We start from the raw sequence: 17,735 nt of genomic DNA, 5'->3' as shown, positions 1-17,735 counted from the left end.
CTAATATATCAAATTCATTTTTCTTAAACTCTTTAAGGTAAATCCAATGAGAAAACAAACTTTACCTTGCTATCCTACATTTACTAAGCTGGTTTACAACAGACCAATGGTATTTTAGCTCAAAAAAATGTTTTTCTCTTCTTTCCTCTTTCCCTCAAGCTTTTTAGTTGTTTTAAAAAAAAAGTAATCAAGTGGTTTAAGGTCGATATTGTTAAAGGTATACAGAAACTCTACCAAGCTGAGACAGCTTTTACAGCGAATCTTGACAAGCAACAAAGATGTCCATTCAAAACAAAAGAAATAGCAGAGTGAACAAAGGGCAAGAGGAACAGAGTAATCACAGGATGTAATAAAAGATTACACAGTGCTCATGTCTCTCCTCTACTCAGCCTCTCTGCCTCCCTCAGGGGTACAAGAGGGGGCCTAGAGCACGGAAAGAGTCTTTGCAGCCTCCTTCAGATGCTGACATCTGCAAATCAATGCTCTCAGCTATAGGGTGAAAATTAGTTCACCCGGTCTACATCAATTTAGAGTTTGTTCCCGCTTCAGAAACTTTTCTAACAGCAGTCAGTCTGTTTAATAACATTGATGTTGATCACTAGAATTGATGCATTAGCTTTTCTGTCCAAGCAGTCATGGCAACAATTTATTGCTATCAGCCATATAAAAAAAAAAATAAATCTCATAAAGCACCGCTGTAAACATTTTGGCTCTTGCTATCTTTGCACAAAGTTCCCGCAAATCACACTCCTGTTCTGCATGCAGAAAGCATGCCATCAGAGCCATAATTATAGTCATACGGGACTGTGGACCTCAGAAATTGCTATTTTACCAAAAATCCTGGGATTATAAGAAGTTTTTCATTCTAGAGGAAAATGAAGATTTCTTTCACAGAAGGCAAAGATGATATTTATACAAACCAAGGAAAAACTTAACAGCCATTTCCTCTCTCACCAGGTGCTGTGCTGGCAGTTAGTCAGGCTAGCTGCCCACATCTCCATGCTTTTTTGGCAACCCCGAAAACGGGGGCTCTCTTGAGGTTTGTCGTCTGTCTGCAAAGCAGGCCCAGAGGAACCAGGAATCTCTGAGGTCTGAGACACAATCGTGGGGACTGTATTGGACATCTAACAATTTTGAAGGTGTTAAATTCTGAAAGTGTTGAGTGTGTGAAGCCAGAAAACTTGCAGACCAGGGCTCTCTGGCAGTTCTCCAAGCTGAGTGCTCAGGAAGCAGTTGTGTTAGGAGCTTAGAGACACAGGAAAACTGGCAGTAGGCACATAGAAAACAGGGCAGATGAAGAAGCAGCAACTTTTCACTGCATCTTCTGATACATTTTTCTGGAAGAACAATTTTAACCACACATCCACCTAATATCACAGAATCACAGGATAGTGGGGGCTGGAAAGTTGGCGATCATCTAGTTCAACCCCCTGCCAGAGCAGGGTCACGTAGAGCAGGTTGGACAGGAAAGCATCCAGGCAGGTTTTGAATCTCTCCAGAGAAGGAGACTCCAAGACCTCCATCGGCAGCCTGTTCCAGTGCTCTGTCACCCTCAAAATAAAGAAGTTTTTCCGTCATGTTGAGATGGAAATATCTAGGTTTAAGTTTCCTAGAAAGAGGAATTTTGATCTTACCTGCTGTTTGAGTTCTTTTCTGGTATACACGGATCTCTTTGGCATTGTCAAGTCTAGCAAGAGACTGAACATCAGTGCCATTATATCTGTTTATTCGTAAAATGTTGAGGTTATCTGAATTAACTGTATATAAATAGTTTTCAAATACTGCCAAACCACAAAGATGCCTAATCTGCAAAAGAAAAAAATTATATTATTATAGCTAGATATTTTAGGTATGTCTATGATTGGTAAACATCAAAGACTATTGTGAATTGCACATGCTAAATTGTACAAAAGGATTTCTGAATATGTTGATGAATGTTTGTAAATAATAAATACAAACTGCGCTACAAGTGTAGTTCACATTCTTGTAGTCTGAAGTTTATAATTAGAAAACCTTTTTACAAGACAGAAAATTCAAAATATTTAGCAATCCAAATTAATTTATCCTCTCAATTTCCCAGTTTCTGTATTTTAAAGTAAAACTCCTTCATACTTTAAGTGCGATGGCTTATTTTAATATTAACTAATATTAATTCGCTAATAATAACTAAGATAAATTAACTAATATTTAGTAGCATTAACTAATAATATAGTAATATAGATATTTAAAACACAATTTACAGGTTGAATTGATGTATTTTTTGATTATGTTATAATCAAAGCAAGGCAAATAGTGCAAGATATACCCACTGGATATTTCCTTAAGTAAAAAAAAAATGAATAAACAAATAAATTCCCTCAGCTATGCTTGTGTTGGCATCTTTGAATATGGTTATGGTCACACGGTACTGCTTGCTTCTCAAAAAGTGAATTCTAAAATTGTATTAATCTGTGATGTGTCTGGGTACATTGATTAAAAATTACCTAACATTAGTTAGTTAGCCAATCACAGCTCGAACATGAACTGTTCGATAATCTAGCAGTTGTGATTGATTTATAGATTTAGAAAATGTAAAATAGCTCATTGGCAATTTTGAAAGCTGAACAAATTAAAGAGAATTTGTTGGCAGATGCTCATATATTCACAGACTGAATATCTTAGTTTAATCAATAAATTGTTCACCACAGACTATTTACTTAGCTCATTTACTCACAAATTCAGACATACGTCACCAAAAAAAACCCAAACCAAAACAACGAAACCCCCCCCCCCAAAAAATACCCAAACAAGAAATCCCTGTCGTGCTTCAAATATTTCAGTCTTTTCTGGAAATTACGTCCCAGTTGACCAAATCTTGCCATTGTATTCTCCCCTTGCCCAGAAAAGAAAAAAAAAGAAAAAAAAAAAAAAGAAAAATAATTGAGATCAATGAAAGTGTTTGATTAAGACCCAATAGAAATTCAATCCAATTATAGTAAGATGGAAAAGAAAACAGCCTTGAAAATAACGATGCATCTGCACCAAATTGTCGAGTTCTTCTCTACATTATAATCCTTTCTTCCCTATTTCCAATTGCACTCAGTTTAAAGCTTTATTATTTAACCCCCATGAGAGCTTTTCTATATTTACACAATTAAAACTATGTGACTCTTTTTACAACACATTTTATAATGACTTAATTATTTGTATTTAATTTATGCATTTGTTGTTTCTTACATCTCATGAAGCTTTCCAGCTATCTTATGCATGAATGGAAATCTTGCTTGCTACAAAGAACAGTCCTTTGAAAGCCACCCAGGCTATCAATCATAAAAGCCCATATCATTTCGAAAGCATGTCTTTTGATATGCTTGTACTTATGAAACAAACTTTAATCCCTAAAATTTCTTGAAAATGGTTTTCTGGTCTGCTGTTTCCTTGGACTAATGAGGAGTAACTTGGAGTAACAGTCGTTCTAAATCCTGGCCAATGGAGGCACAAAACCTACTGAAATTACCAATTTCTTCATTTGAGTGGAAAGACAACCAATATGCTTCTCCTTTTGTGATAGCAGTGACCAACCAAGAGGGCAAACTTTTTAATACCTTCACCCATATGTAAAGAAACAGACATCCTTCTCCTTTCTTAGGCAGTTTAGAAAAGAAAGGATCCCTCTGAACTTGACCAAGAATCCTCTTTGCATCTAAATTTCAGAATGAAGAGAAAGTATCTATCCCATGACACCAGTACAACTCAGTTACAAGCCTGTAAAAGTATCTGTTAGTTGCTTCTGAAAATGGCTTTCTTTTTTTAAGTATCTATTCCAAAATGTTACCTGAAAAAAAGAGTTTCCAAGACCTGTTATTCCAGAACAACTGGCTAAAGACTAGGAGTAATTTGGTAAAAAAATAGGACGGTGTTTGCTATTTAGTCAGGTGACCTAAACTGGTTTTTGTCACGTTTTCTGCCTATTTTTAAATGGTAGTTATACTAGTTGCCTCTTGGTAAACAGTGATTACTTGGAAGCAAGCAAAGAATGACAGCAGAATAGGTAAAATGTCTATTCTGTCTGCACGTGTTTAAGCTCAGGCAGAAGCAGATGTGAACACGGTACCCACACCAGCTCTGGGAGTCCAAGTAGCAACCAGGACCAGTTTGGTCACTGCTGATTTCCCCTCAATTTACAAGCCTCAGGACTGCCAGGGAACCCCTTCCTTTCCCTGCTGCCTACGACCCTGCTCCCCAAGCTGAAGTGACAATAACGCATTGATATACTCCTGCTCAAACACTCATACAGTCTCAGCATTTGTATTTATGACACCGAACATCTGGATCAACTGGGAAAAGCATCATTGCCATCAACAAAATATGATTTAAGGGCATCCAGATTGGTCTGAACAGGTGAATAGCTTTTGCTCTTCTGTTTCTTTCACATTCTTGTGCCTGTTAGTCTCTTCTTCCCAAATTGGCATGGACATCTCCTTGTCATTAATAATTTATCCCCTAGTATCTTTCCATCGACCCATATTTTCCCTCCTGAAGCCTTTTGCGATGGGGAGTGTGACCTACACGGTGCATTGTTAATGAGACACTGCATGGAAGCTTGTCCATAGGTTGCAAAATGGGCTAAATTGCAAATAAAACAAAATATGCAGATGGATCTTTTAATGTCTAAGACATTCAAACTAAAAAGAGAAAAAAATATGAAATTACTGTAACTGTTAACATTACGTACATTCATTTATTGATATCATTACTTTTTACTCATTTGCAAATAAATACCTACTTGTCTTCCTTTAGTTATCGTATGCCTCTTTCTCCCTTGATAGTCAACAACTTCCACACTATCCAGGTATATGTCAACCCAGTACACATATTTATTGACGAGGTCGAGTGCAAGAGCAGTTGGCTGTTCAATTTTAGAGTCTACTATCCACGTCCTGTTCATTCCATCCATGTCACATCGCTCAACCTTGGCAGCATTCCCGTAGTCTGTAAAGAAAAGCTTTCTGTTGAAAGAAAATAAGATGTTGTAAGTTTCAAAGGGTGTGAGCAGAGTGCAAAGCTCCTGGTGGCTCTTTGCAAGGGAAGTTTTTGTTCTTCCCATTTCAGGGGGTTCATCTACCCATAACCCGTATATTCCATATTGATAATCATATAATTACCAAAAAAAAAAAAAATCACCTTATCTTCTTACAAATTCACAATTACACAGAATTTTCTTTGAAATGGAACATACTCGTCTTTTAAACGGATGGTATTCATACATACAGAGCTCACATTACAATCTTAAGTATCGCTTTAACCATTATTCATAAAAAATGGCAAGATCTTTACACATACCAAAGAGTGACAAATCCACAAAGCACTTACATGGTTTGGAGAACAATTCATTGTGTGTGAGGTATAACAAACACAGCGATCCGCACTGTCATGTTTTTGAAAATATATTTCTAAAGAAGATGCTTTAGTCTGGAGTAGTATCCAGCCTTGGAAGGATGTTCAGGCTTTAAAATGTTTCCACAATCCAATGAGTCATTCCATCCAAGAACAACGGGAAACTATCAAAGACTTCAAATTGCTACTAAAGCTTCCTAACCTGATACTTTATTAGCATTCACCGGATCTAGTACACACAAATCAATTTTGATTAACATGACAATATTTTAACAAGATTACCTATTTCTGAGACTAAATGATGCTCGCGATCTGAAGACCACCTTGCCATGACTTTAACATGCTCTAAAGAATAATCTGATTCCAGACTGACTGTTACTAAAACTACTTTGAGAATTAGGATTTCATTTTCCTAATGAAGTGAATTATCTCCTAGTTATTATCACTAATGGGGATAACATGGGGATAACATTGGATCAACAGTATATAAACCTTGAGATAGCTTTATGTTAAAGAGTCTTGCTCTTTAGAGATTCAGAGTCTTGCTTCTCATAGAAACTTCTCATAGAAATTCAGCATTGCAGTTTGTTTTAGGCTGGAAAGAATGCATTTGCTAAAGAGCCAAATGAGACCTATATTCTTTATTATTACTGTCTTCAAATAAATAAGAATACATTTTAAATGTAGTTAAAGTGTTTCGCGTGCAAGTTATATAAATTCAAAAATCATTAAAAGTATTAAGGTGGTAGAATTATCTATGGTATATGTACAGCAGCTGTCAAATGCCAAAATGAATTGATCACAGAATCATAAAATGGGGCTTGAGGAGAATTTGAAACGTCATGTAGTCCATCACCAGGCCATAAGGCAGAATAAACTTTACCTACAATATTCCTGAGGGATAACTCCATTCCTGACAGGGATTTCTATTTATCGAAATCATTTTGAATTCCTGTCTTGTCCTTCATTGTAATTCTGTGTCCCAGGTGTACTTTAAGAGCATTTTAAGAAACACATACTTAACATTCAGGTCCATATAAATCAAAACGTGCATACTACAGATGACGTGCAAAGTAAAAATTATGTCTGCAAAGCAAATGTTTAACTTGGAACAAAAACAGCCAAAGAATTGTGTGCATATAGATGCATATAACACACACACGTGTGTATATATATATATATTTTTCATCAGCAATGACAAGGCCAACACCTAATACATTTAAAATAAGTTGTTAGTGTTACATGTAGTCTCCTAGAGACTGGCAATAATAAAACTTTATCTTTTAATGTAGAGGCAAAAGACAGAACAAGGAAGTCGCTGCCTAAATGCTGCCGTATGATCAAAGCGTACTGAAAATTAAATTAAGAAAATTAAATGCTTTACCGTGTAATCTTGAAATGCAATTCTGTATTTGAAAAACTAACGCAGATTTTTAGAATGAGGTTTAAATTGGAATTGCACTTTTAAGACATGAAGCTGACCCCCACTTACACTGTATTTCCTTTGCCTTGGGAGTTCTCAAGGATATATTGTAGTAGTATTTATTTCAGCTCAAGGCTAATTTTTCTGCTTACAAATGATGCTGGATTTGCCTATCCATTTTCAGCAGAGGGTGGTGAAATTTTTATCAATTCAGAGAGCAATTCCAGCAGGAATACTGACCCTGTACAGCCCAAGCGCTACGCGTTGGGTACTGGCCTTGAGGGACCAGCTCCGACAGGGACAGGGAGGGTGGTGTTCATTACAGCCTTTATTTCCTGAGACTACCAGTGAGGATGCTAATTTACGTTGCTATAAAATAGTAAAAATTTTGGCATTAAATTGAATATTATTAAGGCTTGTTACCTATTGAAAGCTACAGACCTCTTCATGCATAGAAATTCTGAATGTTCTCCTGGCTCTTTGAAACTGTAGAAACCCTATTACAAATCAAGAACAATGAGAGCCATCCTCTTCATCAAGTCCAGGTGCTTTGCAGGCATCCTATACTGCTATTTTTTCAAACATCTTCAACTTGTAAAAGTATTTAGTTGTTTTGACCCAATGTTCCGTCCAGAAGCTCTTCCAGAATGGTTTCGTTGTTGTTCCAACAGTTAGGAATCCACATCTTACAACTAATGATGATACCTTCTCAAGGCTAAATTATACCTACCCATTTCTGCAACACGCTTATTTGGCTTAAACAGTGCTTTTCAGCTGTCTTGCCCTCCAAAGGTATTTCTAGATGGCAGTCAAATTCTTTCACTCTCTTCCTAGCAGCTAGAGACAAGCAAAGAAAGTCAATCTTTGTCAATCTCGTACGACAGGCTCTTTATGTTGCCCTTCTGTGCAGTTATTCCAATTTTCGGTCATGCTATTGAACAAGCATGGTCAGCACTGGATGCACTGTTCCAGAGAGGAGTTCACCAGTGTCTGTACTGCAACCTCCCTGCATCAGCTGGAGATTCAGCCCTCACTGCATGACACTTTCTATTTTCACAGCTCTATTACACTGCTGATTTACTGCCATTCTCCTCCCTCTGCTGATTTCCCAGGGTTTAGCTGACTTTCTCCAGTCTATGAAATACAACCCGTTTCATAACTTAACAACTTAGTCTTAAAAAGTTATGGTTGGAGTTTTTCCAACAAGAGTTTGATTTCAACTAGGGAAACACAGGGAATATTCCCTCCACATCTGAGCAATGAAATCTCTGTAACGTTTTAAAATAGCCTCATCTGACAAACCCACTGACTACAAATAGCAATAAAGTCATTTTACCAAATAAAACTAATTCCAGAGGAGCAGAATGCTACCACGAGACAAAAGTGACAGTGAACTTCTCAGTCCCTATTCTCATACCAGTCACAGATTCATCTTTCCTTCATTATCAGGCCCCAAAAACACATTAGGAGGGCCTCAGAAGGTTCTTTCCTGACAGAAGACATCTGCCCTCCATAGAAACTTCCTTTCAAACCCAGACAGTTTCTGTCTCAGTTCAGCTGCCAACATTATACGCCTCCCTCATCACCACTGTTCTCTTACAGCAACTTCTCTCTTGTCACTCCCTTTTGTTTTCCAAGCTCTCAGTCACCATGTTGACAAACCAGCTATTTCATTAGCTGAGAAAGAAGTACGTTTTCCTCGTAAAGCTACATTTGGATGACTGAAAATTCTCGATTTCAGAAAATCAGACATTTGCAGGGCAAAATTTCAAAATTCTGCAAAAAACCCCATGTATGGAACAATATTATAAGGTATCATTAAGTAGTTTTCAATTTTTTTCTTGACACATGCAATTGTGCTTCACAGTTGAGTATATTCATGCGTCACTATTGTTACTTTTATTTCCCTCCTCAGTCTCTCGTTACTCTTCGTACTAGGGAAGAGGTGCACTTGTCACCATGTCCAGAAGCTCATCTATTCAGCTGCCAGGCCTCGGACTCTAAGCTGTTCCCTGTATAACTCCCAAGCCAGCCTATTCCCACCTCTTATTGCTCCTTTAATTCCCAGGTTGGCTTTTAAACCTCAAATGCTCCTTCGGTGGACCTACAGAAGAGGAATGTGTTATGGCACAGTAACCTCAATCCACAACGAGGAGCAGCAAAACACAGTTTCAGGCATGCACAAACCAGAGAGAAGTACACAAAATAAACCACCATACATCTGACAGTATGTGTGGCTTAAGAGCAAATGGAAGAGTGGAGGCTAAAAGGACACTTTAATCACAGACGTATCCAAATCACGCACTCTCCTCATTCTGTGGAAGGAAGATGTGGTATCCTATGGAGTTACCTGAAGATCATATATTAAGGCAACCGTCAACGAGACCCAACCCGTGCCAGCTGCCACGTGGCAGTCAAACAGCAATGCCAGGGAAAATGCCATCTTTTGCCTCTCCATCCATTTCTCTCTTCCTTTGGTCTTCTCTTATCAGAGATAAAGATGTGTTAGTGTAAGTGCTACTTGGTAGGAAAAGGATTACAAGCACACACACATTTAAAGGGTAGCACCTTGTACTTAAGTTGAAGAACCAGAAAGAATGTTCTTCTGAAGTAGTTACAGGTCCACCAGCTTAATCTCAAGAAGGTGGGAATTGCTGGGGCAGACTTTGAAGGGAAGAATGACAGAGAGCTTGGCAGACTGCAGGGAAGAGTCAACCATCAGAGGTAAATTAATAAAGTATAGATAGAAAGAAGGCTGCTTTCTTAGACAAAGTTACTGCCATGGACCAGAACTACCCATATTAAAGTAAACTAGATGATAGCATACCTCAACAGGAGCTAAGAGAAGAAAGAGCAATATTTAATTTTCAGAAATTACACTGAAAGGATCATTATCGAGACAGAGAGCCACTAAGGATATCCTGCTGATTTTGGGAAAAAATGAGAGACAACAAGTTGGGGGCTTTTTTCTAATTTAGAAGAGGGATTACAGTGTGGGAAAAACCTCTGAATTGGAGTACTAGAAATGAGGTGCAATTTAATTGGTTTAAAACCTAATGAGAAGACCCTTGGCATGGAGAGGCACCAGCCAGATGTACTGCAGGACAAATTGTAAACACAGAAAGATCCACTGTAGGAAATTAAAATTATTGGGACTGTGGTGAACAGGGAACCTTCTTCAGAGGAGGTGATCAAAACACTTAATTAAAAAGACTGTGTGAAAACTTGTGTGGGACACTCTGCTTGTAAATCCAATCTTATGGTATCGGGATCTACTTACGACTTGTGGATTTACTTACTGGATTCTCAGAAGGGGACTGCCATGCAGTCCTGTATCTGATTTCTACTGCATTTAATCAAAATGAATGTGATTTCATTTAATTTACATTGCATTTAATTAAAAACATGCTTTATAGCACGGTCCAGGAACATTTTCCCCTCTGTTGATGATTAAGTTGATTTCTGGGTTCAGCAGTTTTCTTTTTCATCTGCATCTCAAGCAAAAGAAATCAGCCACACTCAGATTTAGCCCATTTTTGGTAGTAAATGAGCCATGGCCCTTAGTGTACCAGACAAATCTTCGGTTCCTGAAGAGTACTACTTGCTCTACTTGCTAACACACCCACATTTAAAGAAATTGCCAGGATTGGGGCAAAGACAAGTTTTTCCCCAGGGCAGAAATGTAAAGCCATTAGATTAGGGCATTTGGGTTTCCCCCTTTTGGCTTCTTTCTAGCTCAACGCAGCACCCATCTCCTTGAGGATAATTTCCCCTTGCAAATCCATGCTATTTCGGGGGGGGGGGGGGGGGCAGGGGGACAGTGGCGGGTGGTGGTGTAAACACTAGCAGGCTCTCCAGCACAGAGCCTTTAATTTTTGTAACTCGTTTTGGAAGGAAATATTGAGCGGATGGGTTTTGTGCTAGATAGGACTGAAAGTCTATTAATGCTCCTCCATGATTTCTGCAACCTGAGGGAGGCCATGTGTTTCAAGCGTTCATAGTATTTTGGAATCCTAACGATGAGTGCATAAGAGTAAAATAATAACAGTTTCTTCTCAAGGAGAGCTGCAGATTCAGTGCCACGCGGGAAGCAGCCCAGAGCTGAGCTGCAGATAGAAGTAAAACCCAGTTAGAGAACTCATTCCCATCGCACACAGCCCAGCTCGAATCACACAGAACAAGGGCAAAATCAGCAAAAGCTCAACCCAAATGCCTTCAGGGGGACATTTCTAACAAAACACCTTTCTCTTTACACAGAAATCACCGGTTCAAAGAAAGTTTTTCTCATTTGCAGTCACACGGGCGGCAGTCTGAGCAGCAAATGGGGTAAACAGCTGTGAATTTGGAGGATGGATTAAAAAAAGAGCAATTCTGGTTCACTGCTAAAGTAGCTACAAATTGTCATAATCTGTGGAGTTCTTACTGAACAGAGCAGCACAACATGGGGGAAAAGAGAAAAATCCTGCAACTGTTTTTTTTTTTTTTTCCTTCTTGTTTTTCCCTACTAAAACTGTCCATCTATAGAAATATGCCAAGTATAGAGCCAAGATCCTTTCCACTTCTGAGGGAATAAAAGCCTTCACTTTCTTTTGTCTTAGCAATGGCAATACATAAAGTAAAGCTTTTTAAAGGTCATAATGTCCCTTAAAAAGTTTTGTCCCCTCCCTTTTCCACCCAAATAGGCCTCCTCTGCAGGGAGGTAACTGCAAAAGGCGCTCCAGTGCGCCTGTCTACCATCCCTTGGTGCAGCAGGAATAACACACGGTAGTAAGATGCACAGCTAACTTTCTATCTTTTGATATCTTTTCACAGTTTCAGTTTTCTCTCGGAAGTTCTACTTCCCCACACAGAGTAAATACGTAGCAAACCCACATCAACCCTACCACATTCCCTTTCTTGCTCCGCTTACGAATAGGTGAGAGTTTCTGTACATGCTAAAACAATGCACGGCTGGAATATAACGCCAATAACTCAAAGCAAAACACCCATAGAAACAAAAATCCAATTCATTGGTTTTTCTAGAGGATAAAACTGAAAGGAAAGTTTGTCTTACACGCATTATCATCATAAGAGTTAAGTGTGTTTTTTTTCCCGGCCCCACCAACAATAAGATTACAGCTGAGACATACTCTTGAAAAACTGCATCCCTTAGCATATATCAAATTTATACTTGCTTAATCTGCTTTCTGTCTAAATACAATTCAATATTCTTTCATTAAAGCCGTGTAATTACCTTGAGTAATATTGTGCAGCAATGGTGCTTTTTCACTGTATTTCTCTTTCTTCTGAACAAAAGGATGTTGTCTGAATTTTGGAAGTTTATTCCCAATACAAAAGTTTAGTCAATAAAATTTTACCTTCTATGTCACTTTTTTCATAAACATACGCAAAGTTTTAATAACTGTTATTTTTAATCAAAAGACACGTTGCAGTTGTATTTGTGGATTCAGTGGATTCATTAAGGGCCCTGCACATTAGTATTTAATTTGTCAAGTTATTGGCATTCATCTGAAAATGTATGGCTTTGGATTTAAATCAGATGTGGAAATCTGGAAGTAGAGTCCTTTCAGACTGTAAGTGTACTTCCCCGGGCGTTACTACAAGCACTTCAATTAGAATAAGACTGAAGAAACATTGATTATTCCCAGTTTATCACAAACCAGCTGTGCCAAATTGCTGTGTTGATCCACTGAGAAAATTCATTTTATAAAGACACTCAAACCATCATGTAACATGCTTTTATATCATCACTTAAGTAGACTTTCAACCTGACAGACAAATTGTACCAGGAAGTCTTTATAATGCTATTTCACAGACTTTTATATATTTGTAAAATGCGTGTTTACATTCAAATCATGCACACGCTGTTAGATATACTTAAATCTGTAACTCTGAGCCTGGAGAAAGCATGATGATGAATGCAGCTCCTGGATTACCCTGAGTAATTATTTCTGAGGATTAGATGGTTAATTTCAACTACTGTATGTTTTATCAAATATACAAGAAGCAGTGAGATAATTTTGCCATTGAAAATTGAAATTCTGTTTCCTCAGCAGACACTCAGAGTCTTGACATATATGCTCTCCTTTTTGTATATGCTATACAAACTCAACTAGAGATATGTATTTTTAATGTAATATTTTTTTATTATTCTGCTTTGAACGATTGCTGGAGCAACAACATGGTGCCACTTGACCGTTTGCAATATTTACATGAACCAAAGCACATAGCAGACTACGCATATTCAAAGACTTATTTTCAAAGATTTAATTAGTATTGTACTGAAGCTCATTCACAGAAAAAATAAACACAGTACTTTTCCTGAAGCTATTTAATTTTCACAATATATTAGTACATGCAGTCAGAGTCTATTTTTTCTTCCACTTGATAAACAACTTTTTTCCTTTAGTTGAAAAGAGACAATTTTAAAAATTACTTTTTAAGAATAGGATTTTGGGGGCAGGGCGGGGGGGGAAATTTTCATTAATTGTTCAGTGCTTCGGGGTGGGGGAAGACAGACCCTGAAAGTGTGTCCGACTCGCAGCCTGGTGAAACGCAGGCGAACAGGAAAGCAGTCTGGAGCTTGGTGGGTTTAACTTTTGTCCTAGAGCTACGGAGCAAATCAGGACAGCACTTCGCAGTCACTCGCTTTTTAAAAGCAAGTTTCTAGACGCAGGAGGCTATTATTTCCCAAGCATAACCCCACTTCTCCAGTGGCTTTTCTTTCCCAGAATTTGAGACATGGCCCTTTCAACCCAGTTTGAGAAACATTAGTTACATGGACTGTTTGGCACCATGAAATGCAAGAAGTGTACCCATTCAATTCTTCAGATTTAAAATCATGGTTTCTGCATCACCTACATCTATCACAACACAGATATCTACTTTAAAATAAGAATGCTTTGTCATCAAATTTGTGATTTGTCAACCAACTTTTTCTATTTAAAGTTACAGAGAATGAAAAAGGCAGCATTTTTGCGATATTCATTTATTTAAAATTTATTATTAACGTGAAAAATAAATTATAACAGTTCTTCCGCCTTGGTATTTTATGACCTATACCAGATTAAATGTCAGTAATAGCTGGCATTTGAGAACCTGTCTCATCCATCTTATACAGAAAATGCTACAATAATCATCGTTATATAGGATTATATTAAACTAATCAAAAATCCACAGTTTGCAAGCTTTAGGAATCTCAGGCAGACCTGAAGGAAGGCTAGGATTATAATTAGAGGTGTAGTCTTTAGATCCCAAAAGCTTCAGACCCCAGTTTTGAAACCCGAGAATTTAAAGTCGTGGTGAATCACTAGTCAACAGCAAGGATGGCGATTTCTTCTTTCCAGCAAATTCGTGGAAGAATATATTGGTGGCTATTAAATGCAATGATGTTTCTAACTTTGAAAAATCACAATGTTGTACACCGCTGCAAGCTGACGGGTTTGCTGTGGGTACTACTCCTGTATGCTTGTTTTAGTCTTACTTTCTCATCTAATCATTTCATTTTGCTACAGGTATGCAACGTCACAGCTGTGCTGGTATGTGCTTCAGTACTACTCTCCGCAGAGCTCTTGGCTTAGATTTAAGTCATTAAATATAATCAGTGACATCAAACCTGAGGGTGATCTTGGATGAAGACATAGGCTCTGCTGTAGAAGAACTAATTTGACAAAAGCTACACTTCAAATTTCTATTTTAAATATATATATATAAAAATTAATTTATATTAAGAATCTACTTTAAAGAAAACTTTGCACATGCTAATAATTTCACTTTATGCCAAAGGGGAACAAATACATCTCATTTTGATCTAGACAGGTAAACACAATGAATCCTTAAGTTAGTTTAAATTGTGCACATGTAGAATAGAAAAGCGACAGCCTGTATTTGACGGCAATGGACAGAGCTGATCTTTATCTCAACGTGCAGCTTTCCTTTGGGATGAAGCAGTAAATTTTGCAGGTTAGGGAACTACTGCAATGTAATTGAGGATTCCAGTCTGTGAACACCTATGAGGAGGTACTCAGGGCTCACCAAGGAAAAAAAGTAAATCATAAATGTATCTACCTCAACCATAATAAATGAAATATGCAAAGTGAAATAAAAGTAAGATTCTCACCCAGCACTTCCATGTTCCTGATTAGAAATCTCCTTTCTTTGATGTTGGGTTGTTTTGGGTTTTTTTGGTAAGGTAATAATTCTGAAGCGAATATTAGAACTTGCCCTTCATCCTGAGTTTCCGATCAAATCTCTCCTGCCGGAAAGATTGGTTCGGACACTGCTGGTCTGCTCAAGGCTTGTTAACGGCACATCTTTACGCAGGTCTGCAGAGCCCCTAACCTCCCCGCTACAGAGTCCCAGCTGCAGCATTATTTAATGTCAGCAACAACCAAATTACTTGATGCCGTGCCTCAGCTTGGCATTTGACAGCAAGAAAAGAAAAATATGCAGTTCTGCTTCCCCATTAACTATCAACTAAACAAGTCTTTTTCTCCCCAAAACTGTACTTGCAAATTAAATTAAAAAAACAACAAAAATAAAAGCAAACGCCAAAAAAAACAAAGTCTGGTGTGAAACAGAGATCATAGACAATGACCTTTTAATGATCTATTAACCAAGTTAATAGAAAGAAAAAGCAAAACATGACTTATACAAAACCATAGTATTTGAAATCAGATTGAAAATATTGCATTTGCATTATTTTATTTATTCTGAGATGAAAGACACTTTAAATCTTTGAGAGGCTGTGGCTGCCCCATGCCTGGAAGGAGTGTAATGATAGGACACGGGGTAACGGCCTCAAACTGAAAGAGGGGAGATTTAGATTAGATATCAGGAAGAAATTCTTTACTCTGAGGGTGGTGAGACACTGGAACAGGTTGCCCAGAGAAGCTGTGGCTGCCCCATCCCTGGAGGTGTTCAAGGCCAGGTTGGATGGGGCTTTGAGCAACCTGGGCTGGTGGGAGGTGTCCCTGCCCAGGGCAGGGGGGTTGGAACTAGATGGTCTTTAAGGTCCCTTCCAACTCTACAATATTTTGATATGATTCTATGACATTTTTTCTTAAGGCATTAGGAAACAAAACTCAATTTTGGTTAAGTGACAAGTAAATTGGTTGGATTCCACCATGGAGGAGGCTCTGCTGTTCTTGCTGTTGTTACTCTATTGTTGGTCTCTGAACCTTTCATTTGCAGCAGCTAGTCCTAGTGGGAAGGCAGAATTATTCATAATACTATTCATAATTAGTGCCTAATCACTAGAACTAATATGAAACTGCTAGAAAACTGACTGGTGTATATATGCCGGATTTAAAGCCAATGCATGTTGATTTGAAACACAAATATATAAACAACAGAAGGATTTTAATTTTGACTTCCAGAGGTTGACACAATTAAGAGCCCACCAATGACCTGTGACATTACTTGTTATATTTCCACTGTGTCAGAGAAGTTATGCAAATAATAATTGCCCAAAAATGTTTGCTCTAGTTCTCAAATGTTTCCATAAACTTTTCCTCAAAGTTTTACTGAAGAAGTTTTACTGCTATGAAGAATACAAAGACAAAAAATGCACAAAAAATTGCACACGGCAATATCTAATAAGCAGCAGGTACTCATGTAAGCGTAACAATAGATTAATGGAGGTTGTGTATTTTGATGCTCAAAGTGATTTTAATTGAGCTGGGGCACGGAAACATGGTATTGCACACGGTGCAGTCACGCATCTATATTAGTGAAAGGATGGAACAGTTCTAGTACTCTGATATTTGATGGCAAGTGACAAGATATGAAATAAAACATTTTATGTTAAGGGATTTTGCATATGGAGTCATTCTCTTGTCCACTATTTGGTACTGAGAGATAGATATGACCACCAGAAGCGGGTCAGAAATGGTCCGAGTGAAGTCACCAGAGTAGGAAAACAAGAGGCAATAAACACTTTTTGCAGCCGCGTGCTATGGTCCAACCACATAGCCCCTCGTTTCTTGAGGGTACTTCCAAAACACGTCCCTACCTCCTGCCAAGCTGAGAAGGGCTTCCCCCAGCTGAGCGCTGACGCAGAGGCGGATTCCCCTGCTCAGGAGAGCAGGAAGTAGCAGTTACAGGACTTCTAAGGGGGAACTTAGGCGTATTTCCACACCCTTCTGTTTCACTAACACTTACCATCACATAATCATAAATTTAAGTCATAACTCAGCAGTTCATGCAGCTGCTTGGAATCTGCAGTATTGCCACTTTTTTTTTTTTTTCTGCTCAGCCAAGCTTTGATAAGAGGTTATTTTTAAGATGCTCGTTTTCGGTCCTGAGGCTTTTTGATGCTTTCGAATTCATGGCAATGGCTACATACACTTAACTTCCGAAAGCGGCATTATCTTCTCATTAAAAACAGCTTTATTGCCTGTGACAGTGACTATAAAAAAACCCAAACAACTTTTTCCTACAAGTCTACAGTCACATACACTTGGCTTTCAACAGCTTACCGTGTTGTCTTCACTGCCAATTGTCAGTGGAAATTAAATGAGTCATGATTAATATTTCTTGAGTCTCGTCTTCAGAAAACTAGCATATCGGTACCAATTAGATAAACTACATTGTGATACAAATTATTGAATGACTCTAGGGCAAGGCTCATTCCCTAATGACCCCTTACATGAACAGGACATTGATCAGAATATTCACGTTTCACTCATGTATCTGTAAACGCTGAGCTACAGCGTTTACTTCAGTACTGGAAAAGTACAACGGCTTCCAGTCCTGCCGAATTCTTATTATTTCATAGGAAGAATGACAAACCTTTATCGTCCTCCATTTATATAGACTTTATTTATAAGTCAAATATGGTCAGCGGGTATTAAATCCTTATCCAAGATTACACCTTATCACAGGACTGGTATTAGTGTCATCTAGCCAGAGTTAAATTTCATTCACTCAGATAATC

The 17,735-nt window shown here is 38.1% G+C and overlaps 1 protein-coding gene across 1 annotated transcript in view; it reads right to left on the bottom strand.

Annotated features, from left to right (window-relative positions):
- Positions 1-17,735, bottom strand: part of LRP1B (LDL receptor related protein 1B) — a 744,151-nt gene that overhangs the window by 292,123 nt on the left and 434,293 nt on the right. Inside the window, exons 8-9 of the mRNA XM_063341107.1 lie at positions 4,766-4,988; positions 1,635-1,806 (exon numbers count right to left, since the gene is read on the bottom strand). Of these exons, the coding sequence (XP_063197177.1) occupies positions 1,635-1,806; positions 4,766-4,988 (395 nt within the window). The remainder of the gene's footprint in view (positions 1-1,634; positions 1,807-4,765; positions 4,989-17,735) is intronic.

This window comes from Chroicocephalus ridibundus, chromosome 7, assembly GCF_963924245.1.
Source record: "Chroicocephalus ridibundus chromosome 7, bChrRid1.1, whole genome shotgun sequence".
Classification (NCBI taxonomy): Eukaryota; Metazoa; Chordata; class Aves; order Charadriiformes; family Laridae; genus Chroicocephalus; species Chroicocephalus ridibundus.
Note: the sequence above shows the minus strand (reverse complement) of the source record. Positions and strands in the feature narration are given on the sequence as shown.